This window comes from Penicillium manginii (genome assembly GCF_028828005.1).
Source record: "Penicillium manginii strain IBT 31320 chromosome Unknown utg000004l:1.0-7231830.0:1.0-7236170.0, whole genome shotgun sequence".
Classification (NCBI taxonomy): Eukaryota; Fungi; Ascomycota; class Eurotiomycetes; order Eurotiales; family Aspergillaceae; genus Penicillium; species Penicillium manginii.
Genome location: NW_026643105.1, coordinates 3,042,676 through 3,068,806, shown reverse-complemented (window position 1 = coordinate 3,068,806; position 26,131 = coordinate 3,042,676). Strand labels below are relative to the sequence as shown.

General features: G+C 33.4%; 3 protein-coding genes across 3 annotated transcripts; 2 read left to right on the top strand and 1 right to left on the bottom strand.

Annotated features, from left to right (window-relative positions):
- Window positions 1–384: 384 nt before the first annotated feature.
- On the top strand, window positions 385–3,023 carry N7533_004861 (uncharacterized protein; the record flags this gene model as incomplete). The annotated part of the gene is made up of 3 exons (XM_057101511.1): window positions 385–933; window positions 980–2,423; window positions 2,494–3,023. The coding sequence occupies 3 exons, from the start codon at window positions 385–387 to the stop codon at window positions 3,021–3,023; spliced, it is 2,523 nt and encodes an 840-aa protein (XP_056961141.1).
- Window positions 3,024–3,911: 888 nt separating this feature from the next.
- N7533_004860 (uncharacterized protein) lies at window positions 3,912–8,283 on the top strand (the record flags this gene model as incomplete). The annotated part of the gene is made up of 6 exons (XM_057101510.1): window positions 3,912–4,648; window positions 4,720–4,731; window positions 4,776–4,885; window positions 4,933–6,616; window positions 7,186–8,069; window positions 8,141–8,283. 6 exons carry the CDS (start codon window positions 3,912–3,914, stop codon window positions 8,281–8,283), a joined length of 3,570 nt encoding a protein of 1,189 aa, XP_056961140.1.
- Window positions 8,284–8,963: 680 nt separating this feature from the next.
- N7533_004859 (uncharacterized protein) lies at window positions 8,964–9,683 on the bottom strand (the record flags this gene model as incomplete). The annotated part of the gene is made up of 1 exon (XM_057101509.1): window positions 8,964–9,683. The coding sequence occupies one exon, from the start codon at window positions 9,681–9,683 to the stop codon at window positions 8,964–8,966; it is 720 nt and encodes a 239-aa protein (XP_056961139.1).
- Between the last annotated feature and the right edge of the window lie 16,448 nt (window positions 9,684–26,131).

The following is a 26,131-nucleotide window of genomic DNA, read 5'->3' as shown; positions in this document are numbered from 1 at the left end:
TTTAGAGACAAAGAGTCTATCTTATAGGTGGGATGGTTTTTCGCCCAAAAACTGCCCATGGTCAAAATCTTTTTCGACCCAAAAAGTGGGAAATGGGTTGGGAATGGGTATTAAATGGGTTTCTGATGGGTATTATGGGTTTCCGATGGGTTTTTGATGGGCTTTCGATATATCACATGGGCTTGATGGGTTGGTGATGGGTTTCAGTGGATCAGATCTGTGCCCATAGCCAATAAAATATCATTTCCCTATATTGCTTTTACTTATCCCCTTTTCCAGCTGGATTTAGAAGAATCTGTCTGTTCAGTCAATCTCTTTGCTAAAGGTATGTTCTCTCCTAATATGTCTCGCTTTCTCTACAGCTATTTTTCAGTTGGTGTCAATATGTCCCAAGGCCAAAGCCAGGAGTCTGACTTTCTGCCCTCTCTTTATGAGGGGGACACAGGTCAGTTAACTGATTTTACTCCTTCAAATCCTCTTATTACGCCGACAAACAGTATTCTTGGTTCTTGTCCAATTGAAGGTAGTGAGCCTGATTTTCTCCGACCGAGCAATCTTCCTCCCCCTGACTTATTTACTCGTGTTGGCCCCAATCGGAGAAAGGCATTTGTACTTTACAACAGCATGACTCACACAGATTGGGTTGATTGGTGGCTCCAGACAGACTTTGGACAGAAAAGCAATCTCAAATGGGATACAAATCGCAATTCAGATATCTGGAGTCACTTTGATCAGGTTGCCGCTTGTAAAGATGGGGCACCAAAGGTTATGTGTAAAAACTGTGCCCGGATCTTAGAGCATCCTGCATCAATTTTACCAAATGGCAGAAGTCTATATGGTACATCAACTCTGTTAAAGCATCTCAAAACAGCAGCTTGCCAAAAGGTCAAGGCCAACAGAAAAGAGGATATCTCTCAGTTCCTAATATCAGAAGTATGTTCTCTATTTACTATTATTTATCTTATATTAACTATTTTAGGGCCAAACAGCTACTCAGTCATTCTCACAAACTACATGGGAGACACAGCTATTGCAGTTTCTCACCTTAAATCGCCTACCATTCCATCTTATTGAACATCCAACCTTCCACACCCTTATCCGATCTGCACGCTTAGCACCTTCTCCTCCGATGATACCTTCTGCAACAACGATTCGGCGACGATTACGAGATATTATCCAAGATAAACAACGCTCTACTCTCAAAACCCTTCCTCCTGAGTCAAAAATATCGATTGCACTAGATTGTTGGACTTCTCCCTATAACCAGGCTTTTATGGCAATCACTGGTTATTTTGTTAATGCCAACTGGGTATATCAAGAGGTTCTTCTTGGATTTAAGCCATTATATGGCTCACATACTGGTGCAAATCTAAGCGCAGTTCTCCTTGAGACCTTGACCCATCACAACATCCAAAATCGAGTCTTTGGAATTACAACAGACAATGCGACAAACAACAAAACTTTGGTGGATACAATTCAGCAAGCACTCTCTAGTGAGACCACTGTTATCCGAATCCCTTGTCTTGCCCATGTCATCCAGCTCTGTCTGAATCAGCTTCTTGATCGTCTTAAAGCTGTACCCCAAAATGATGCCGCTGAGACAAAATGGACCGATCGGCAATCGTCTGCAGCAAAGGCAAATGCAAAACAACAGAAACATGAGATTTCAGGCACATTGAACAAGGTCCGCTATCTTGCAATTTACATCCATGCCAGTCCTCAACGGCGAGAGACCTTTCTCCAGCTTCAGCCTAAAGAACCTAGGCTAGTGCCTATTCAAGATGTCCGAAATCGATGGAACTCAACCTTTTTGATGCTTCGACGTGCCAAACGACTACGCAGCTACTTTATATCATTCTGTGAGCAGTATGATTGTAAAGAGATGTTGCTTAATAATGAGGAGTGGCGTCAGATTGATTATCTTCTCTGTATTACAGAGCCTTTCTTTGACTACACTACTGAGCTGTCAAAGACAAAGGAGGTTACTACACATCTGGTTTTCAAGCTCTACAATGCACTCTTTGAGCATCTTGAGAAGTCAATAGGTCAGCTAAAGAAGAAGCGGATTCCATGGAAAAAGCAGATGCTCCAATCACTTGAAGCTGGCCGACAGAGGCTTGGTGGCTACTATTCGCAAACAGATGGTGTGAAAGGACATATCTTTGCGATTTGTACTATGGTTGCACCAGATAGCAAATTCCAGTTCTTTCAAACTGATGACTGGGAGCAACAGTGGCGTGTTGCATATCGCAAATCATTCCAGTCAGCACTGCTTCCATATCAGCAACGTCTTGCCAGAGATCAAGCCTCACCTACACCCCAGGCATCATCAAGACCTACATCAAAACTCAACAAGATGCTCAGTGGGAGCAAGACTATAGCAAAACCTGTTGGAGATGAGGCTGCTCAGTATCTTGATAGTGGTCAGTCTTGTTCTTTAACTCTTTCATAAAGAGTCTTTATCTTTAATATTCTATACTAATTTATTTCTAGACCCAGTCGAAGATGAACCACTTCATTTTTGGCGTGAGAACCAGTCTCGGTTTCCCGCAACTGCATTGCTTGCTCGAGATTTTCTTTCAATCCCTGCAACTGGTGCTGGTGTTGAGCGGCTTTTTAACACCGCGCGTGATGTCTGCCATTACCGACGCGGCCGTTTAAAGTCTGAGACTATTGAAGAAATCATGCTATTCCTGTGTGCATCAAGATTCGATCTCCAGGAGGCAGAGATGAAGCAGCTTGAGAAGTATTTTACGTTGGATGAGATTGAGATGTCAAAGGAACAGAATGATGAGAATCTCCAGGATGTTGAGATAGTTTCGATTAGTGATAATGAGGAGGAGGAGGAGGAGGAGGAGGAGGAGGAGGAGGATATTGTTGTAGCTTCTACTACTGAATTAATAGATCTTGGTGTTGAGGGTCAAGATCCTCAGCAGCCTCTATTACCAGAGAATGGGACTCAGCTACGGATGTCTACAAGGAAGCGTAAACACAGAGAGGACAATAATTTTGAGCAGTACTAGAATTTGAATAATAGAATTAATTTGAATCAATTATCATCATCATGTAGGTTCTTTTACATGTGACTAGAATACCTAAAATTACAGCTAAATTTGCATTAATTATGCAATCACGAGATTTTTCGTAGTTTGCCCTGTTTACAGCAATATGGGTACCCATATGGGTACCCATGATGGGTTATGGGTTTTGAGCTCCGACCCATAACCCATCATGGGTCGGAGATTTGGACCCAAAACCTAACCCATCGATGGGTTGGGTATGGGTACCCATGGGTACCCGTGGGTCGTGCCGAAGTCTAATCTAAGTTAGTATATATTTAGATATCTTTTCCTACTATAATAGAAATATATAATTATATAATAGTTCTTACTTAAGACTATAAGTCTAAATCTATAGAATCTAGTTTAACTTATTACTTTTTTCTACTATTTTTAGGGAGTTATCTTTAGTTTTCTTAACTTCTTAGATCTTTACTTTACTATCTCTAAACTTTAGATAGTCTAACTTTATATAATCCTTAGAACTATATTTCTAGTAAGTTCTATAAAAGTATTTCTTACTAGTACTAGAGAGTTAAAAGAACTTACTAATATTCTTTAACTATCTCTTAGTTTTATTTTAGTTATCTTAAGAAAAGTTATTATTTTAACTCTAAATTAGAGTTAACTAAGGACTATTCTTAGATAGATAGTCTTAACTTATTTTTTTCTCTCTTATAATTCTTTATTAATGATCTATCTTATTAATCTAGCTATCTTAGGTTAAAAAGGTCTTACTTAGTCTATAAGTTATAGAACTTTTCTTACTAGTTCCTTGGCCAAGACCATCCCCTCTTCCCCCCTTCGACTCTGAGCTGACAGGATTTTGTCATTCCCAACGCCGGCAGCACCATGAGGTCGGGCTACATCAGTGTTGACTATAAAGTCCCGCGTTCCTACCTGTTCGCCGTGGTCGCCAATGTCGGCCCCGGCGGTGCCAGTCGCACTCTGTCTGTAGCATACCGTCAGCACCAGGAGGAATGGAACTCCTTAGGATCAGGGGCACGAATGCAACATATGGTGGCCGACACTCTGGCGCTGATCGCCATTTTCTCAGATCCTGCCAACCGCGCGTGTCTCGAGGCGGAGAAGGCCCTCGCAAACTGGTATCGTCGATCCCTCGACCCGCCGATTGATGAGCGACCCAGTGTGCCTGATCGCCCGCAGCCCCTTTATCTGCCACTGACAGAACGCCGGCTGGACCTGGAACCACTACCCCCGCTGACATGGTGCTATGATGCAGTCCGGAAATTTCCGTTCACTGCGACATGCGTATCGCTGGCGTTGTTACGTGGCGACCATGACCACAACACCGCCATCAGCGATGTTCAATTCCAGCCCCTGTCGACGATATTCCGGGGCGACTGTAAGGAGTACGGCCTTGTTGTACTTGATATCTCCGACCTAGAGACCGGTGTGAGGTATGGTATTGTGGCATTCCCCATGCGCTACATGACCGACGTTCAGCACCAAAGCCCGACAGGGGACTATGGTCGTGTCAAAGCCACCCCACCAGCCCAGGAGCCGGATGTGGTCCTAGAGAGCTCACGGCCTCGAAAGCTGTTATCGATTGCTGAGTGGCTGTGCCGGTATTACTCCTGGCGTGTAGACAAGCACCCAGGCGTCCTATAGCTGAAGCAGAGACTGCTGGCGGATACAGCCTCCTTGAATTGTATGTTGGGGACCGATGATCTAGTGAAACCTGGATGGATGCAGCTGTGCTAACGGAGAAATGGCAGATATCTGGCCACCGGAGTTGGTTCCCCCGGAGGTTGTCGAACCGGTTCAACCATTTTCTAACAGTGCTATCTCGCGCATCGTGAACTGTCAGTAGCTGCCTTACCGGTATATATATCTCTAACCTATGAAACAGACTTTCGACCGCCCAAGTCCACCAGCGGTCCCTCGGACTATATGGCCGGCTACACCATAGACGACCCACCGCGAGACGAATCTCTCACGCAGCGAAAGGATGGATCCTCCAGAGACGTAAACGAGAAATCAATTAAGGCTGAAAAGGGTCGATCATCAGCAGCTTCAAGCAGAAGCACCCTAGTTGAGCCACCCGCACCGATCCCATCAGGCATAGACCGCATCATTGATGATCTGCTCGATCTCACCCAGGAACCCACATCCACGCTCTGTGCGAATGGGGAAAGGCCGATGGTGAATATTGAACTGCTTTCCCAGTTCCATGAAAGGCTACGAGAGAGGCTTGAAGAGGCACCACATCGGCTTGGTCCCGCTATATTCTCCAGCCAGGTCCTACGCGTGGCCTATGCAGCATGTCAACACCTCAACTGGGGAGTATTTAACTTATCACCTCGGGTAATCACTGCAGCCATCACCGCAGATGCGCTTCGCAGCGCGTCTGCACTGACTCTCTGCGTTGATGAGCAAGTACTGGAGGAGTCATACCTTAATGATCTCGCCGCGGCCCTGGCGCAGTCCACATCTCTTCGGCAGATATTCTTGGTACGGCGGCCGGGCCGGAAGGACAATGACATTCCGACTCGTTTATGCTCGCAGTTACTGGAACTATGGGAGAGGGAGTCTAAGAAACACCTGGAACGGAGAATCATCCAGTCAACCTCAGCATTTTCAAGCGGCCTACGCAGCCTCGAGTCGATCACACCCCCTTCAACGATTGGCTCCTCTTCCACGTCCTCCGGTGTTACAGCCTTTCCCATGATACACATTTTCTTGTTTAACAGCAAGGACAGCGCCAGCCCCGGGGATACAAGACACTACTCCCTAGAGAACACCCTGTTAACAGCCGAGCACTTCGCCGTGCGGTTCCTTGCATACCTTCGAGCCCTCGGTCCCGACATGGAACCTGACAAGGCCATCTTGCGACTTGCATACGATTGGGGCACATCGGTGCTTACACCCTCCCACGACGGAACATCGTACGGGCCAACGGATCATGTTACAGCTTCATCACCAGCGCCAGATGAGTTGGGTGTATCCCCCATACCCATTGGATTCTTTCAATCAAACTCTACTGCTCAGGACAAAACCCGAGTCCGACTTGGAGATATCCCCTCCGGCAGCTGGGTTGTCCTTATGGATCGACGAGACCTTAGACAAGAAAGAAGCGATGACAAGGCCCTCTTACGATACACGTTCATCCGTATTCCTCGGTCCTCCGCCGATACTGAGCCCGGGGAACAACAGCAGGTCGCCCCTAGGACTGTGGAGGTGGTCGGTGGGCTGATCGACTTCCTGCAAGCAACCGTCCCAGACATTGATGTTCCCACATGGGAAACGCGGCTTGACCAGGTGAAGAAGGACGTGGCGAAAGCTTATACGAAGATGACCCAACCCAAACCCAAGTCGCTTAGTGGCCTGGGCGTGAAGACCTGGCTTCGACAGATCGTGGAGCGGTACCCTCGGGAGGCGGAACCAGACGTGCAGGATGAGTTTTTGGAGCAGGCGGTCGTACAGACACACTTGTTAATGGACCCGGCGGTTAGGGGGAAGGTAGAGATGGTAGAACGCTGTATCATTATCATCCGCGTTATTGATGAGAGCTTGGCCCATACGTTTCTCGACCGGTTACTGTGATCAACCTCCATCCTGAGCCTCATCGACTTGAGATTCTATGGTTGGCTCTGGAGAGAGCGTTGGTAAGGGGTGTAAAACTATGTACGGAGGGAGGTGTCGCTCTGTTTTGTTATATCATGGGTCGACTTGGTGTATATTAGCACTTCAATCCAGACATTTGCTACAGGTGGTAATCGTGTACAGTCCATCCGAATGCACTTTACTTTGTGCAACCAGGGGAGAATAATTGATCTGCAAAGCGTACTTGGGTCTGGAAAAAACTGCACTGACCTGGGAGACAGACAGTCTTACCCAGTGTTATTGGTCCAGTGGCTGAATTGCTTTAAATCGAGCCAGGTTCTACGACCCCCATTCGGGCATTTTCCATGGCTTGCAGTTGGAAAGGGCCACCAGTATTCGGCTTTCGCAAATATTTAGCCAACACATTCTCCATAGGACAATTACAGGTGACCATAACACTAAGCCAACATTCCCACCTACATTAGCCACCAGCCCCCACGGTTACCTGGCCACATACTAGCAGCCGACTAGTTCCTTAGCCGTCACATGATCCGCCCAGCCCTGAACCTGGAACAACGACACCCCTTTCACATCTTCCAGCTGAGCGACCACAATGTACTCAGAATACACCACCATCTACACCAGAACCCCCCCGGTCTTTCCTCTTCGCCATTGTTGCGAATGTCGGCCCCGACGGGACCACCCGCCCCCTGGCCGTGGCCTACCGCCAACACCACGACGAATACAACACCCATACGTCATACCCACGAGTGCGCCATATGGTAGCTGATACCCTCGCACTGATCGACAACCTCTCTGATCCCGCAAACCGCGCACAACTAGAAGCCGAGACGGCGCTCGCAAACGACTGGTATCGTCAGTCGTCAGGGGACGAGCTTCCCACACATGAACGGCCCAGCGTGCCGGACACCGAGCAGCCCCCCTACATGCCCATGGTCGACTCCACGGGGCCAGTGAAACAGCAGCCCCCGCTCCCCTGGCGGGAGGACGGAATCCGCCAGTTCCCATTCACCGCCACCTGCGTTCTACACGCGTTGCAGCGGGACGATGCCTCTCGCGAGAGCACCCGCCCCGGCGACATCCAGTTCCAGCCTCTATCGACAGTCTTCCGAGCAGACTGTCTCGAGTATGGCTTGGTTGTTCTCGACATCTCCGATCTTGATCGTGTGACGTACGGCATTGCCGCGTTTCCTACATGCTATATGGCTACGGTTCCGTGCGAAGACGAGAACATAGGCTGGGATCCGGTCGAGGACGAGCAGCCGGACCAGGTGGATCTTGTCCTGGCTAGTCCGCGTCCTCGTGTGTTGTTGTCGATTGGGCAGTGGGTGCGGAAGTATTGTGAGTGGTTGTCGGTGGAGGAGGCGCCACGCATCCTCGAACTGGAGGAGAGGCCGGTGGCTAAGGCGACAACGCTGGATTGTAAGTTGATCTCCATAGGGCTCCTCCCCAAAAGGACATCTGGATGGTGGGTGCTAACGGGTAAATGGCAGATATCTGGCCACCGGGGCTGGATGACCTCCCTCGATCCGTGGTGGAGATGGGAGCCTCCGGTGCCTCCAGCGTGACTGTGGCAGACGAGCCGCGGCACACTGTCTCGATAGGAATGACAAGAACGACAGGAACGGGCGGGTGAAGATCAGCTTGAACAACAGGAACTGCAAATATTCACCCGCTCCCTCACTCCCTGGAGATAACAGAAGGACGGCCCGACTTTCTGCGGGCGACCGCACCAGAAACTGATCTTACAGTGTGGGAGAAGATCGCGTCAACGCCTACGAACTGGAACACTACCTCATTATAGGGTGGATGTTTGGTTGTATTGTATTATATGGTTTGCGAAATAGATATGTCCCTTAAAGAACGATTGCATATTACTTTCATCTAACATTGACTTCCTAAACAGCTCCATTTGCAACTACGACAATTGAGTACAGGATAGCACCCAGAATATACAATATCTCCACCCCCTTATCCAAGCAGGCGAGGGGGATCAACAGAACGGAACCTCCACCTAACCTACCCGCCGTGATCGCAACCCGTGTAGGCGCATCTTGTATTGTAATCATCTTTCCTAGCCCTGCAGTTTGATGCTGAGTCTACAAAAAACTAGGTACTTCCTCGGAGCAGAGCAGAGATCCCAACATTAAACTATTATGTATGGTACAAGTGGGCCACTGCGCGTATCCATCTAGGTCTAGGTAGCTTTTCACACCAGGAAACGTACTTCATCATCCAACGGCCACGCGCAACCAAACCCAGCCCTGTAAAGTTGACGTGAAAGATTCGTTGCAACTAGTGCGATCCCTACCACGCTCAGACTAAACAGTCCAACAATTCCCTCGCCCTGCTCTCGGACATGGTCCCGATGGCGATGGACCGTTGCCCTGTTCCGACGGAGCCTCTCCAGGCACGAATCTCCCCGATTCGCGTCTCCCACGCGGGGAGGTCGGTTTCCGGCGCGGTGTGACTGAGAAAGTCTGTGAGGCCGCCGACCACCTCGGCACGACTGGCGGGCAAGCTTTGGTCTGGCTCGATCGTCTCCGCGGCGGCCTGTGGGATCCTCACAAAGGAGTACTGTATGACGACGTCGTCGTCAGCGTGGTATTCCCGTGGATAATCAAGTGGAGGTGGTCCATCAGGTTGTGGTGGCGTGTCCGCCGCTGGTTCAGTGGGATCTGATATCTGTTTCGACAATCCGACCAGTACCACCCAGCTGCCGGGCTGGATGTCGCTGAGTTTGGGTGTTGGGCCGTTGGGCGAACGGTGGGAATTGGAAAATCCCGCTGGGATGGGAATGACGCTGAGTTCACTGGACGATGATGATGAGGGTTGGTGGTATGCGAATTGCAGAAGGGCTTTCTCGGATTCCGAACCCGAGCTCAGGGCTGACAGATAGGCCAGGAAGCGGACGGCGAAGCTCTCCCCGTCTAATCGGGTATTGGTCATGGCGTAGTGTTGGTACGTCTGGACGTTGTCTGTAGGTACGACTGGGTCTTCTCCGTCCTGGTGGTGCCCGAACAGGACCATGTGCATCATAGGAAGGATGGGGGCGTGCGGCAGGCTCAGACCGTGAGTGATGGTTGACGACCACGGGAGGTATTCGCTGCTACGCAACGATGTGGAGAAGGCATATGTTGTATGGATGGTCCCTCGTTCTTCTACCCTGTCCCGCTGCCAAAGAAGCAGCAGCTCCGAGTAGCAACTAGCGGACGAATCAGCGCTCTGTTAGTTCACCCCCTGGAACAGGCACACCTGCTGTAGGCCCGCACACTTTGCTATAGTCGCTGTATTGATAATAGTAGTAGAAGATTATTGGGATAGGGTATTTATCTCTAAATCTATAATCTCTTTTATTACTTTGTATCTCTAGTTAAGATATTAATTTTACATAACTAAAGCTAATTAATATAAATAATTATACTAGTTTACATATAGGGAGGCTATTTACTATAGTAACTAATAGTCTATATGAGTAGGAAGATTTTAGCTCTATTATAGTTATTATAGTAGTAACTATATATTTAATATAAATTCTATTATCTTAGATATAAAGTCTAATTTTAGTTATTTATATAGGCTTAATTAAACTTAAGGATTTTAGTATTAAGATTTTAGTATTAAGTTGAGTAATTTATTCATAGTATAGTAGAATATAATATATGTTTTATATATCTTTATAATAACTATAATAATGTATAATATAGGACTATACTAATATAAATATACTATCGTGTATTAGGATTAGAAGTAGTAATTTTAGTATCTATATTAGTATACTTATTTTCTAGAATATTAAAGTAACTAGTGTTTTATATATAAAAATAACTATTATAACAAAGCTGTTTGTCTTCTCTTATTATGAGTTAGAATAGAGTTAGAAGAATATACTGATAAAGATTATAAATTATAAATAAATCTACACTATTTACTTTTCTAGATCCTTAATTATCTCCAAAGAAAGAAATTAATCCAGAACAATATTAACCTCTAGAAAAACAAGTCTACATCATCTAAGATGATTATTTTCTAGAAATTTAACGATAAAAGTATTATTATTTTACTTATTCTAATAGTTAGACCTCTGAGAGATAAATTCAGATTAGCTATCTTTTCTATATTTCCTAGTATATTTATTAGACTAATAAATCTATTACTAATCCTCTCAAGTATAGTATCTATACTTCTTAGTCTTAGCAGATCTTTTAATAATATAGATCTTTTCTAATATATTTCTTTTTGGTTTTTTCTCTACTTCTAAAGATTCTCCTTATTCAAAAGTCAGTAGAGATATTCTTTTTGATCTTATAATCAACTTCTACAAGTAGATCTTTATATAGGATATTAGGATTCCTATAAATTACTTCAAAGTTTATTGACGTTCTTCCTTATTTAAAATCTGTTTATAGCCACGGCCAGCATAGCTCTTATTTATATAACCTCTTCTTTGATGAATATATATAGTAGATTAAATTATCAAGAGTGGAATTGTTGGATTTTCCGCAGTAATTTATAGAAATTACTATTAAGTAGCTAATCAAAGTTCAATAAGCTTTGTACGGATATATTAGTCCACATAGCAGTGTATTGTTGTCTACAAGGGCTTATTAAAGCCCTATTTGATCATAAGAGTACTGGAGGAGGTGTAGAGGGGACAGGAATTATAAAAATAGTTGATATGAAAGCCTATATACTATGTAATAGGGTGTGAAATAGCTTCATGGTGAGTGTGGCGATGTAGATGCTAAAATAAGGGGGGGGGGGCGGTGAAAAAGTGGATTAGACGAGTTATTTTGGCCTCCCACTGTATTACTAGAAATTAGCAAATTTGAGAAAGATTTGAATATATATTTCTAGACTTATTTTTAGAAAAAAAAGATTAAACTAAAGATACAGTCTATTAAATACTATAACAATAATCTTAGTGTACTAATACTAAGTATTAATAGTTATAATATATATATATATAGTAGTAGTAGTAGTAGTAGTAGTAGTAGTAGTAGTATAAATAACTAAGATAGTTACAGGACAATAAGCTGTCATCTTACACTAGAAAATTGAAACTCTAGATCTAGGGAAAATAATGTTATTAAAGTATTTCAAATATATTCTTTTGATTTGTATACTAAATTCTATTTAAAAAAGGACATAATATCGCTCTGCTTTTATGTTAACTACCTAGCCTGTATCACCCTCTTATACCTATAAATATTAGATATTATCTACACTGAGTTTTCTTTCTACTACTCTTTATAAAGGTATAGTATCTCCAATATACTAACTCTAGCTTAGACTATTTTATCCTTGGGATTAAGAAAGTACTTCATATTTATCAGATGAACTATCGAGAGTCTTAATATTGAGAGATTAGATAACATTTTATCAATAATTAGCTAGTCACTTAAATCTTGATAAGAACTATTATTACATAATACTTTTTTTTAAAAATAATTACCAATAGATCAAGCCAGAATATTGAGTTTCTAAAATTATATTATATTATTTATCATAGATTAGAGAATTTTAGGGATATCAGTATCTTACTTGATATAGTATTTAGAATTCTATTGGGCCCAAGTGTCTTATATGGAGTAATATTCTTAATAATATATATAATTTCTTTGATAACAATCAAAAGAATCTCAATAAATTAAGAGTAGTAGTAACGATTAACATTGGATAGATTAGCTTCGAAGATAATAAAGAAGAAAATGGTACAGAAAAAATTATTTTCTTAACTATACTAATATATTCTTAGTCTAAAGTATTATCAAGTATGAATAGTAATATCATCAGTTAGTTTGATTTCATAAATAGTCATAGTAAGATACTAGAGATTATCAATATTATCAGTTACCATTTTTATATAGTCATACTAACTTTTTGAGACTAATTTCTTACTTAAATAACCTAACTTATTCTCTAACTACAAGTACTCTACTTAAATCTTGATTTCAATTTCTTATTAAACACTCTATATTTACTTTTAGACTTATTAGACTTGTTGATAGAAAAATATTAGAAATAGTGTATAAATTAGTTAGGAGTATTAGATATTAGTAGTCTTTAGTGTATAGATTTTAGTAATACTAATTAGTATACTAATATTAATTATAGTAGGACTAGGTCCCTATATAGTATATATAGCTTATATGATATCTAGATATATTAACTAACTTCCATAATAAGTTAAAAAAATCTTAATTTAGGTCTTCTCATTAACTTTCTTCTACTTTAAGTTTAATCTCCAGTGAAATATTTATGAGAGTACTATAGTTAAACTTTATTAGTCTTAGTATACAATTAGTAGTATAATACTACTAACATCATATAACATTATATAGTATGTAGAGTAGATACTTAGATCTAATATTAAGTAGATTTTCTAACTGAAAATAGGGGTTCGAAACAAAGTAACCTCTTTCTATATTAATACATTAAGTCTATAATTCTCTATTATTACTAAATGGGTTTAGTTTTATTATTATAGAGATTAGAAGACTATATCTTGGATTATAGTAGATAGTAGAGATTAAAGTTACCTGTAATAATCTATTTACTAGTATTATAAATATGTATTCTAAGATTGAGTCTCAGGAATGACCATAGTGATAATTCTGGTAATAGTTTTAATTCACTTAATCTGCTATATACTATTGATAAAGGTACTTCCATTCATAGTAGTAATATGAAGATCTTCTTTGATAGTATATCTTATATTAAAATTAATCTCAACATATTTTCTATAAATGTAGCTCTACACTTGATTATCTTTATAGTCCTAGGGATATACTTAAAATAGAAAGTAAGATCAACTCTATTTTATCGTAGGGATCTCTTCTATACTGATAATTATAGAGATATAACTTACTAAGATACTTTAGTAATCTTTTTTCTTTTTTAGAAGAGTAGTTATAGTAGTAAAATTAGAATTATCTGTAGGAATTTAGATACTAAGATCGAGATAATCTAATACTAAAGAGATAATATCCTAGTTATTACTACTATAAGAGATACCATTTTTGTACTGAGAATTTTCTATAGAGGCTTATAGTATTACCATAGACTTTTATCATAGAGTTACTAAATATAGGCTAATTAGTTTATCTATATGAGATAGTCCCAATAAGAAATAGAATAATAGATATACTTCTTGTGAATATTATTATTAACATAAGTAGTATATCTCATAATCTCAGAGTTATAAGTATAATAGTAATCATTAGATATAAAATACATATACTTTAGATTTTCTATAGATATAGATAAAATATCTATAGGCTTTGTATTAGTAGTATGACGTACTATAAGTGATAGTTATAATTATAATAGTAGTAAGTATAAATATACCTACAGAGAACTAGTTTATTAGTAACTACCTAAGTAGTATCTATAGTATTATTAAACCTAATAATTAGATTAGTAATCTCTAGTTTTATATTCTCTAATATAAGATAGACAGGAGAGATATCTTTATCTTTTAGTATAAATATCTATAGATTATCCTCTAGGAAGAAAGTGATATAGATATCTTATATAATTACTACATATATAGACTCTTAGAATCTAATTTTCTATCTAAAGATCTAGTAATAATTTATAACTAGATTCAGTATAGTTTGATTGATAAATATAATATTCTAGAGTTAATTAATCTATAGTGAGATATTATTGTTAGTTAATACATACTGAGTAGACATATAACTACTATAATTTACTCTTAATATTTATATAATGTATTATCTTTTTTTTACTATCTAAAAATATTAGAGAATTAACAATTTGATAATCTGTCTTATAAACTATTAATTATAGATTTTCCTAGAGAATAAAGTATATCCCATCTCTATTAGAACCAGCTCTATTCAATGGTAATACTCTTATTTATCTCTATACTATCTATCTACATATAGACTATCAAGTACTAGTTACTTTTATAGCTAGTTTTACAATATAAATATTGAAAGATAATACCAAGAATAGAAAGAAGTAGACAGAATTTTACTACCATATAAACATTTTTCAAAGAGTTTTAGTATAATAATTATTCTACTAAATAATTAAAGTATAAACGTCCCTTAATGTAGTAATAATATTACTATTCTTCATCATCGTAGTTAGATAGGTAACTATATTAAGGAGAGTAAGAAATTTATTAACAGCGAGATTTTATTTATCACTCATACACTATTTCTAGATATAAATTCTTTTATTGATAGTTTTGGTATTCGTTTATATAACTAGTAAAAGATAGGAATGCTCGCTGGCAGTCTGCGTTGGCAGATAGGTTGGTTAAGAGGATAAAACCAACACACTTATAGAGTGTAGGAGGGTAGTAGGTAAGGCATGACACGAGAGAGATAAATTCATGACTAGTAGAATCTTTCGTAAGCTGTATATTAATACTATAACCTCAGCACTCAGTAGGATATCTTATAAGGGTGTGTATGTATATAGTTGTTATACATACTATATAGAACAAACACCCACTTAATCTAACAAAACAAAATAAGGGCCTTATCACTAAGGCCTTAGTTATATAATTCTAGGATACCAATATTAAGAATGGAAATCCTTATTATATATTACTATTCCTGAAAGACTAACCCTCCCTTGGTTAATTAGAAACAAAGGAAACAAAATAAATAATACTTTAATATTGATTTACATAATATCTTATATCAATAGAGGTCTAGACTTCTTTATTTAAATCAGTCTCTATCTTAGGGGTAGGAGTCTATATAATTAATAGTAGTTTGTTATTAACAGATATATATACTGTTCTATTGGGTAACAGGCCTAGTTTAGGATTGTTAGTAAGTAAACTATTCTTAATATAATAGAAGAAGAAGTTTTTACTATATTCTCTCTTTTTAAGATACTTAGTTCATTTAAAAAAGCAGAGGTGCTTATACTATATTCCTGTTTATTGATCTTAGATAATCTTCTTAGTTATCTCTATATCCTTACTCAAAGCTATATCCTTACTAAAGAGATTATCTAGTTCTAGATAGACTAAAGGACTATCCTAGTATTATATTTCTACTAAGTAACTCAGAATATTATACTTTATAGTATAGAAGTAGACTCTAGTAATAAAAGGAAATAGAATAGTACCATAGTAAAGTAAAGAATAACTTGACATCGTCTTAATAGCAGGTATTTAGGTATAATATATCTTACAGAGTTCATCCTATATATTAGCTTTAGTATAATTAAGAGTTTTATATCTATCTTAAATAGTTATGTACTCTATAAGTCCAAACTATTATATAGCTTTAGAGGGTTCTATCAATCTATAGGGTAGAAAAGGAAGAGGAAGAGATATATCCCTAATACTATGAATCTTAAAGGTCTTATATATACTATGCTTTTCTTTATTATTCTTAGTCTATATGTATAGTTATATACTAGTAATAAGACTATTGGGAATAGGACTATATGTCAATATTTTCCTAGTAGTGTAAGATATTTAGTTTTATATATTTCTTTTAGTATTATGTTATAATTTCTCTTATTTTCCTAAGTAAAAAAGATAGACCCTTATAAAATCTTACTATCCTATCTGGTATTTTTAATAGCTTAGGTACTTTTAGTATAGTAGGGGTAGAAGATTAGATACTATATATAGTTAGGTTAGAAAAAGATATATACTATATAGTAGGAGACATTTTATTAAATTAGTTACTAGATATTGGAATACTATGTCCTATAAAGCTATCTGATCTCCGTTACTAACTTACTTAAATAGTAATATCATATTTAGAATTCCTAGTAGATTAATAACCATAATCTTTTAGAATAGTCTCTATTAAGATCTTTTCGAACCTATAAAAAGAGACTAGGTAATATAGTACTACTACTATTATATATATTCTTAGAGTAAATATCTACCATCTCCCCCATATAGATTTAATTAATTAAAGTATTAACTAATAATTATTCTATAGTAGTAGGGAAATCTAAGACTAGAGATCTATAGTACTATAGTTTAAAATAATAGAAACTAAGATTATTTCTAGTCAGAAACTGAACTATTTAGGGTATTCTAAATTGATCCTGATTACCAATATTCTTATGTAATAGGGTAACTTAGCTTACTATTTACTAATAATTCTTTAATATACTTATTATCTATATAGCTTCCACTAATATATTAGTATACTTACTATAAAGAGTATTAATAGAAATATCTTTAGATCTTACTAATTACCTCCCAATAACTTTTAATATAATCAAACTATTCTCCTACTTCAAGAAGTCCCTCTCCTCAAAGACTTATATTAGGTTATAGAATATAGTAAATAACTGTACTTTATATGTATATTAGAAGGGGTAACTATTTCGTCCTTACTTCCTTAAACAATTATACTATTTAATATTTCTTACTCTATTAGAAGGGTATCTTATATTTTCTCATTACTTTCTGAGTCCTATTTAGAACATATATCTATATTCTCTATTATTACAAGTATTATTCATAGAAGACCAGTTAGGGTTTGATCTTTACTACTATTCTCCTTTTCCTCTATATTATAGTCTTCTAATTTATCTATAGTAGTAATATTATTTTTCAGGAGGGAAACACTCTTCTAAGAAGACAGAGATAGAGTAAATACCCCTAGTATAATCGCTAGAAGATAATTCAAGTCTTTCCCTTTTGGATAGATAAACCTATTTTAGTCTATAGACTGGTATAGTCTAGATATTCTCAGTAAATTAGTATTAAGATATAGTACTAGTAGATCTTAAGTAGGTTACTAGGTTCTAGGTACTTAGTTTCCTAGGCTCTACTTCCTTTTCTAAAGGTATACCTCTTAAAAATATAGTTAGTTACCAATAGATACTTTAATATCCTTATAGAATTTATCTATATTTAGGACTTTACTAACTTTCTCTATAAATATTTGATTCTTGACTTATTAGAAGAATTGAGTAGTATTCCTATCTATAGTAGTATTAATAAGAAAGATATCTACTATTTTATATTCTACCAACACTATATACCTATATAGAAAATGTATAGTGTCCCTACAAACAGTAGTTATAGTAATAGTAATATTCTTCTTTCCCTAGTACCTAACTGCCTAGACCTTAGTATATATATCCCTAGAGATTAACCTGATCTTACTACTATAACTATCATCCCTAATAAGCCTTATTAGACTACCTTAATAAACTAAATTCCTATAGTAAGCTAGAGCTAATCCTACTCTCTACTATATATCCCTTGGGACTATAATAGTACCCCTATAGCTAAACCTAAAGCTAGAACCTATAATATAGAGATAGTTATAGCTACCCTATTATTAGTCCTAATCTTTAATCCTGACTACTAGCCCTTCTCTCTCTATAGAGTCTTTTCCTATCCCTTAGTAACCTTAGCTAGTTTATAAAGTACTAGGGAAGTCTACTAAAGCTATAGTACCTATTATAGTAGTAATAACAAATCGGATAATATCCTTAGTTAGGGGATACAATATTATACTACTAAGTTGTACCTTGTTTAGTAGTACTACTGCCTATGGTATATCGATTTGGAGTTAAATTATAATATGTAATATTAGATCACCTCTAAATATTATAGGCTAATTATAGTAAATTAAGAGATATAGTAATAATATACCTCTTTTGTGGGGAAAGAGTATAAGAGATAGAGATTCTAGTAGCATAGAAACCAGAAGTATATATGTAAATAAAGCTGGAAATAGGGGTATATTTTATATTATATCATAGCTATTACTATGGATGTCTAACCTCTAGAAGGGCCTAGATGTATACACTAGAATATACTTCTATATAAATAAGAAGATTAATTTAAAAGCTTAGTTAGTTAAGTACTATAACTATAAATTTAGTATATTAATACTGAATACTAATAGCTATATTTTATATATTTATAATATATATATCTAATCTATAACACCAATAGACCCTAATTATAGTAAGTAAGTTATTAAGGAAAATAAGGTATAGGATATTATTTAACTACTTTAGGAGATCTTAGCTATATATATTATATATATACCCTTTAGTACTAGTAAATAGATCATCATAGGTGATCTTAACTTATACTACCTATTATAGTCTTAAGATATAGTCTATATACCTCCCTAGTACTAATACCAACACTATTATAGTAATAATAAGGGATTATAGACTTAATCTCCTAACAAAGAAAACTATAGTTATACTTAAAGGCTCTATCTTTAATAAGAATATCTATTTAATATTAGACTTAACCTAGGTATTCTCTCTACTAGCTATACAAAATATATAATATACTACTAACTATATATTAGTACTTATCAAGATTAACTCTACTCTACCCCTTAAGAAAGTACCCCGCTAAGTAAAGTATAAGTAGAACAAAGCTAATTAGGAGGCCTAGATAAAGGCCCTATTAATATATTAGAAGAGCTAGTTAATATACCTAGATACTGTATATACGATATAGGGGCCTAGCCCTACTATAATTAATAATACTATAGGTACTATTATTAAATCTATAACTAATATTACTAAAGTCTATATACCTAAGGCGACTATTACCCCCCTACTCCTAGCTAATTTATACTCTACTCTTAGATCCCCTCTAATAATAAGTCTAATAGGTCTATACATAGATCTAGGGGACTAAAGAAAAAGCCTAAATAGAGACTAAGGTAGAATACTCCTAGGTAAAGAGTAAACTAGGCTATATAAGTAAGAAGATTATATATAAGAGCTAGTAGGAATATATAGAAGTAGTGACTAGTAATATTAATAACTTCTAGTACCTAGCTAAGACTACTTGAAAGTATAACTAATTTATTACCTTTATACTAATACTTAATAATATATTAGGTTAAGAGTATACTATTATAGTTAGAAAGTAGCCTTTTCTATAATAATCTTTTCTCTATAGTCTCTAAAGCTAATCTGTCTAATATTAAAGGCTACTACTATCTAGACCCTCTTAATACTTCTCTAATTACTACTAAAGAAATTATATATACTACTAAGTGTACTGTACTCTATAAAGTCCCTAAAACTAATAGGATTCTAAATACTATACTTTAATATATTATCTACATCCTAGAGATTCTATATTTTATACTAGATCTTTTTTATATCTATCTTTAGTATAGTTACTTTCTAAAATACTTTAAGAGTCTACTATAATAGTAATCAGGAAGTCTAGAAAACCTAATTATATAGTACTTAGGGCCTATCATTTTATCTTATTACTCTTTACTCTTAGTAAGACCTAGAAATTAGTACTTACTATATAGTTAAGCTATCTAGTTAAAATCTATAACTTACTACTATAAATATATTAGGGGTAGAATTAGCTACTTCTATAACTATACTCTATATTAAAAGATAGGAATGATCGTTGGCTATCTGTCAAGCAGACAGGTTAATTACAAGAGAACAAAACCACCATACTCACAGAGTACAAGAGAGTAGTATACCACATATAACACTATAGAAGAACAAGAGAGTAAAGAGTAGAACCTTTTATAGACAGTATACTAATACCATTACCTTATAGCCTCAGTAGGACATTATATAAAATTAAATCTAAATTAAATAGGAAAATCTCTCTCTATGTGTATATATATAAAAGAAACTAAAGAAGATAACTATTATACCTAAAGTAGAAGAACAGAAGATAGTGACTACTAAAGATTATTATATCCTAGTAACACTCCTTACACTACTTATCCTTTCAAGAAAAAGGATACAAAACTAAAGATTACCACTAATCCTTGGGATAATCACTAAGAATTACAGATCCTCTAGATAATAGTATCCTAGTAATACTCCTCACACTACTTATCCTTATGAAATAAAAAAAATAAAGACCTTATTGGTAAGGCCTTAATTATATAACTAGAGGACTCTAATATTAAGAGTGAAAATCCCCACTATATACCACCCTCTCTGAAAATTTGGCTATCCCTTAGCTAATTTATAACAAAAGAAACAACAGAAATAAAAGAAATAAAAGCAGTATCACACCTAATAATACCTTTATTAGTGGTCCCCCTAAAATCCTATTCTTATTAATAGAAGCTTAGATATCTTAGAGAAGATTAGTATCTATCCTAGAAGTAGGTTATTATATACTTAGTAGTAGGTATATCTTAGTAGTTATAGAAGAAGGCTTATTAGATAAAAAACCTAGCTCAGAGTCATCAATAAGTATTCTCTTTTTAATATAGTAGAAGAAAGAGTACTTACTATATTCCTTTTTCTCTAAATATATTATCAGATTAAAGTAACACAGATATTTATACTATACTTCCTCCTACTAGTTCTAAATAATTTATTTAGTAATATCTAGATTCTTACTAAATAGGTTATCTAATTCTAAACAGACTAAGAGATTATCCTATCTCTACTAATCTACTAGATAGTTCAGAATATTATATTATAATATTTAAAATTATACTCTAATAGTAAAAGGAAACAGAATAGTACTATATTATAAGAAAGTATATCTAGATAGTATCTTTATAACTAGTATTTATATATAATATACTCTAGTAAGCTCTTTCTAGATATTAGCCTCTATATAATTAAGAGTTTTATAATTATCCTAAATAATAGTAAACTAAGAAAACCTAGTTCTATATACTATAGTAGCTAGCTCTATTAATCTATAGGGTAGAAAAGAAAGAGAAAGATATATATTACTAATACTATAAATCTTATAAGTCTATTTAATACTATACTTTTCTTTATTATTCTCTGTCTATATATAGAGTTTAATACCTAAGATAAAGCTATTAGGAACCAGACTATATAACTATATACTTTTCTACCAATTAGTAAGATATTTAATCTTATATATCCTTTTTAATATTATAGTATAGTTCTATTTATTCTCCTAAGTAAAGAATATTAATCTTTATAAGATACTACTACCCTATCTAGTATTAAGATAGTCTTAGATATTAGAATACTATATTCTATAAAACTATCTAATCTCTACTACTAATCTACTAATATAGTAATAATATATCTAGAGCTCCTAGTAGATTAGTAACTATAGTTCTTTAGAGTATTCCCTATTAAAATTCTCTCTAAACTATAAAAAAAGACTAGATAAGATAGTACTACTATTATTATATATATCTTCTACTAGGTAAATATTAGAGACCTTCCTAGTATAGATCTAATTAATTAGAGTATTAATTAATAACTTTTCTATAGTAGTAGTAAAATTAGAGATTAAAGAGATATAATACTATAGCTTAAAGTAATAGATACTAAGATTATTTTCTTACTAGAAACTAAACTATTAAGGGTAATTCTTTATAAACTAATTTTATAATCTAATATACTAGTATAATTAGAGAATATAATTAACTAATTACTAATAGTTCTTTAAGGTACTCTTTATCTATAAAATATTAATTAATATCTTAGTATATTTATTATAGAGAGTATTAATAGTAAAGTCTCCTAATCTTACTAGTCTTCTTCTAATTATCCTTAATATAACTAGACTACTCTTTCTCTTTAAGAAGTTTTTTTTCTTTAAAGATCTATATTAGTATAGAAAATTATAGTAAATATCTATATATTTATATAATTATTAGTAGGAGTAATTACTTTCTTATTACTTTTTTTAGTAGTAATCTCTTTTAGTTCTAATTACTAAAGTAGAATAATATTAAGTATTTCCTTATTATTTTCTAATCTAGGTTTAATATCTATATTATAAGTTACTATATCTATTAATAGTAGAGTACTAGTTAGAGTTTTACTATAATTAATACTTCTACTTTCTCCTATATTATTATCTTTTAGTTTATTAGTAATAGTAGTAATACTTTTTAGTAGAGAAATATTCTTTTTCTAAAGATAGTAATAGAGTATATACTCTTTTTTTAATTATAGAAAGATTAAATTCTTTATCTCTTAGATAGATAAATCTATTCTAATCTATTTAAAGACTTATATAATTAAGTTATTTCTATCTAATTAATATTAGAATATAACTTTTATAGATCTTAAGTAAATTACTAAGTTCTATATACTTAGTTTTTAAAGTTCTACTTTCTTTACTAAAAGTATATATTTTAATAATTATATTATTAAAAGATAACTTTATATTTTTATAAGCTATATTTATATTTAGTAACTTACTAACTTTCTTTAAGAATAATTAATTTATAATCTATTAGAAAAACTTAGTAGTATTTTTACTAGTAGAATCCTAGTTATTCTACTTTATAATAGTTTACTATTAGATCTTTTTAATAGTCTTTATATTCTTTTTCTTTTACTTCTAAAATTTAATAATTTTCTTCTATTACTACTAGAATTCCTTATAGTTCTTATAATAATCCTTCTATAACTTAGTAAAACTAATATAGTTAAATAGTTAGTAAATACTATTACTAAATATACTATAGGTATTATTTAATTTCCTATAATAAAATAAGGTAAGACTATATTTATCTTATAATTTAGATTTATCTAGAGTATTAATTATTCTCTTAATTATTTAGATTCTTTTACTATTAATAATTAGTCTTATAGAGATAGATTCTTCTATCTTAGGATTTCTAGTAACTATATAGTTTATTAGAGTAAAAGTATTTTAGTTTCCTACTATTTTAGTATTAGATATTATAGTATATCTTTTATATACTTTATATAATAAAAAAAGTAATTTAAATAGGTTTTAAAAATATTAAGAAAGAGAAAGATTAGTAATTAGATTAGTTAAAGAAATTATAATTAGTAAATAGCTTTAAAGTATATATTAGGTATATAAAAGATATAGATTTTAAGATATATTAGAAGGGGAAAATATAAGTATAAACTAAAAGAAATAGAGAATTATAGTTTTTAATAAACTTTTCTAAATAAAGAATTAAATTCCTTCCTTTTCTCTTAATTTAACTATTCTCTAGTTAAGTTATATAATACTATATAGTTATAGTACTATACTAAGTTTAGTATTATTCCTAAGTAATTTAGTAACTTTAAGTAAATATTGAAGTATATTTAAAATTAATAAAATAGATAAAAAGTAGTAAAATAGAGTAATAAGAAAAAGAGAATTTAAAGAAGTTAAAAGTAAAAGATAGGAAAGAAACTATATTATATAAAGTATAGTTTCCTAATTAGTTATAGTAAATAGCTAAATTAGACTATAAAGTTATAAGGTTCTAAGATACCTACTTTCCTACTAAAAAATAATATTCTAATTAGGACCTATAATTTAGTTATAATAGTAGTTACTTATATAGTATCTCTATTTATATTCTCTATTATAGTTAATCTTAACTACTATTAGTAGTCTACTAACTTCTTAGTTATCTAATAGGATTATACTATAGTAATAAAGAAGATTCTATATAATTATCTAGATCTCTTTAAGTATAAAACTTCTTTAATTAATTACTATTAAATAACTCTAGTTAATAGATTATATTCTATAGTACTATACTATTAAATTTACTTAGTAAATATAAACTATTTTTAACTATATAAATCTAATAAAGGTCTAGTTAGTAGAATTATAGTTTTATCTTTAAACTATAGTCTATCTCACAAATTATATTATATAAGAGAATAAGGTTATCTTCTTTAAACTATTTATTTTTAAGTATATAATATTTATTAAAGAAATATATATTTACTTCTTTCAGATAGTATATATAGTAAATTACTTTCTTAATATCTTAGTTTTATCTTTTAAAATACTATACTTTTATTACTAGTAAATCCTTTTAGTTATATATCTTATACTATAATAGTAGGCTCTAAGTAGGTATTTATAATTTAATTAGTATAATTAGATTCTTTCTATAAAGAAAAAAGAATAGACTTATTCTAGTAGTTATATTAATAGTAAAATAGTCTACTATTAGAACTAAATAGAAATATAGTCTCTAAGGTCTCCTAGGCTATTAGATTATATTATTAATCTAGTAATCTTCTATTATCTTTAATAGAGTATTCTTTAGAGTTTATATAGTTTATTTAATGGGACTATTAGAATCTAGACAATATACAGAGATTTTAACTCTTAATATTTACTTATATTCTATAAAGGTTAACAAACTACTATAGTTTTTAGGCCCTATATCTATAACTATTTCTTAGAGAATACTATAATAACTAATAATATCTATCTTCTTTAATAAAACTAACAATACTCTATATATTTACTAAATATAATACTCTTACTTCTAGCTAACTACTAATAGAGTCTCTTACCTAAATAATAATATTTTCCCTATCTTCTAAGGATATCTAAGTTATATTAATATACTATTTATCAAAAAGTAGAAGTAGTTATATAATAATAGCTAGTTTATATAAGTAATTTAGAGCTCTAGTCTAGTATAAAGAATATATTTTAATATATTTCAATATATCCTTATATATATAAGACTACTAGTAGTAATATTTAATTAAGATATATATAGTCTTATATCCTTTATATCTAAGATTATTATAGATATTCTTTAATATAGTTTACTAGTCTAGTTTCTAATCTAGTACTCTATAAAGTAATTCTATATTATCTTTAATATATTAGAATAAATAATACTCCTAAATAATAAACTTTATATATTTCTTTTTAAATAAATAGAATTCTAATAGACTTATATATTTAGGTCTTTAGAGAGTTATTAAGTATCTTATAATTTATTCTAACTTAGAAAATATCTATTATATAATATATTAATATCTAAATTACTAGATATTCTAATATCTATAGAGATAGAGTAATAACTAACTTAGAGATATAGTATCTCTATATCTATAAAGTTATTAATATCTTATTTCTATTCTTTTTTATATAGATCCTTCTTAATAGGTAGATAGTAAGATAGGGTATTTATAGTACTATTACTAGTACTAGGAATATATTTAATATTAAAATTAAAAAACTATATCGATGTAATCTAGTATATAATAAGGATATTAGAAAGATCTATTATAGTATAATTTAGCTAAGTAACTAAAGTATTAGTATTAGTCTCTAAAATAAAGTATACTCTATATAACTAATAATAGAATTTCTTAAATATTATTAAAATAATATAATATTCTAGTTTTCTAGTATTATATTTTACTTTAGTATCTAACTAGACTTCTAATTTATACTAAGTAGACTTATAGATACTACTTTAATTCTATATAAAAACTTTACCCTATTCTTTTATTAATATATATTATAGGTAATAATTATAAAAAATAGCTAGAAGTTATAGTTAATAAATAAAACTAAAGAAAACTCTAAAAAATATAGTTTAATTTCCTTAAAAACTTTCTAGTATATATTAGTCTATATAAAGTAGATATTCTTTCTTAGTACTTTATAAAGTAGTTTTATAATAACTTAAAATCTCTTAATAAGGATATAGAAGTAAATAGTAAAACTAATAAATAACTAAAGTTTATCTTTAGATAATAAAATAGACTACTAAGTAATCTTTATAATCTTTACTTTATTAAATCTTTAA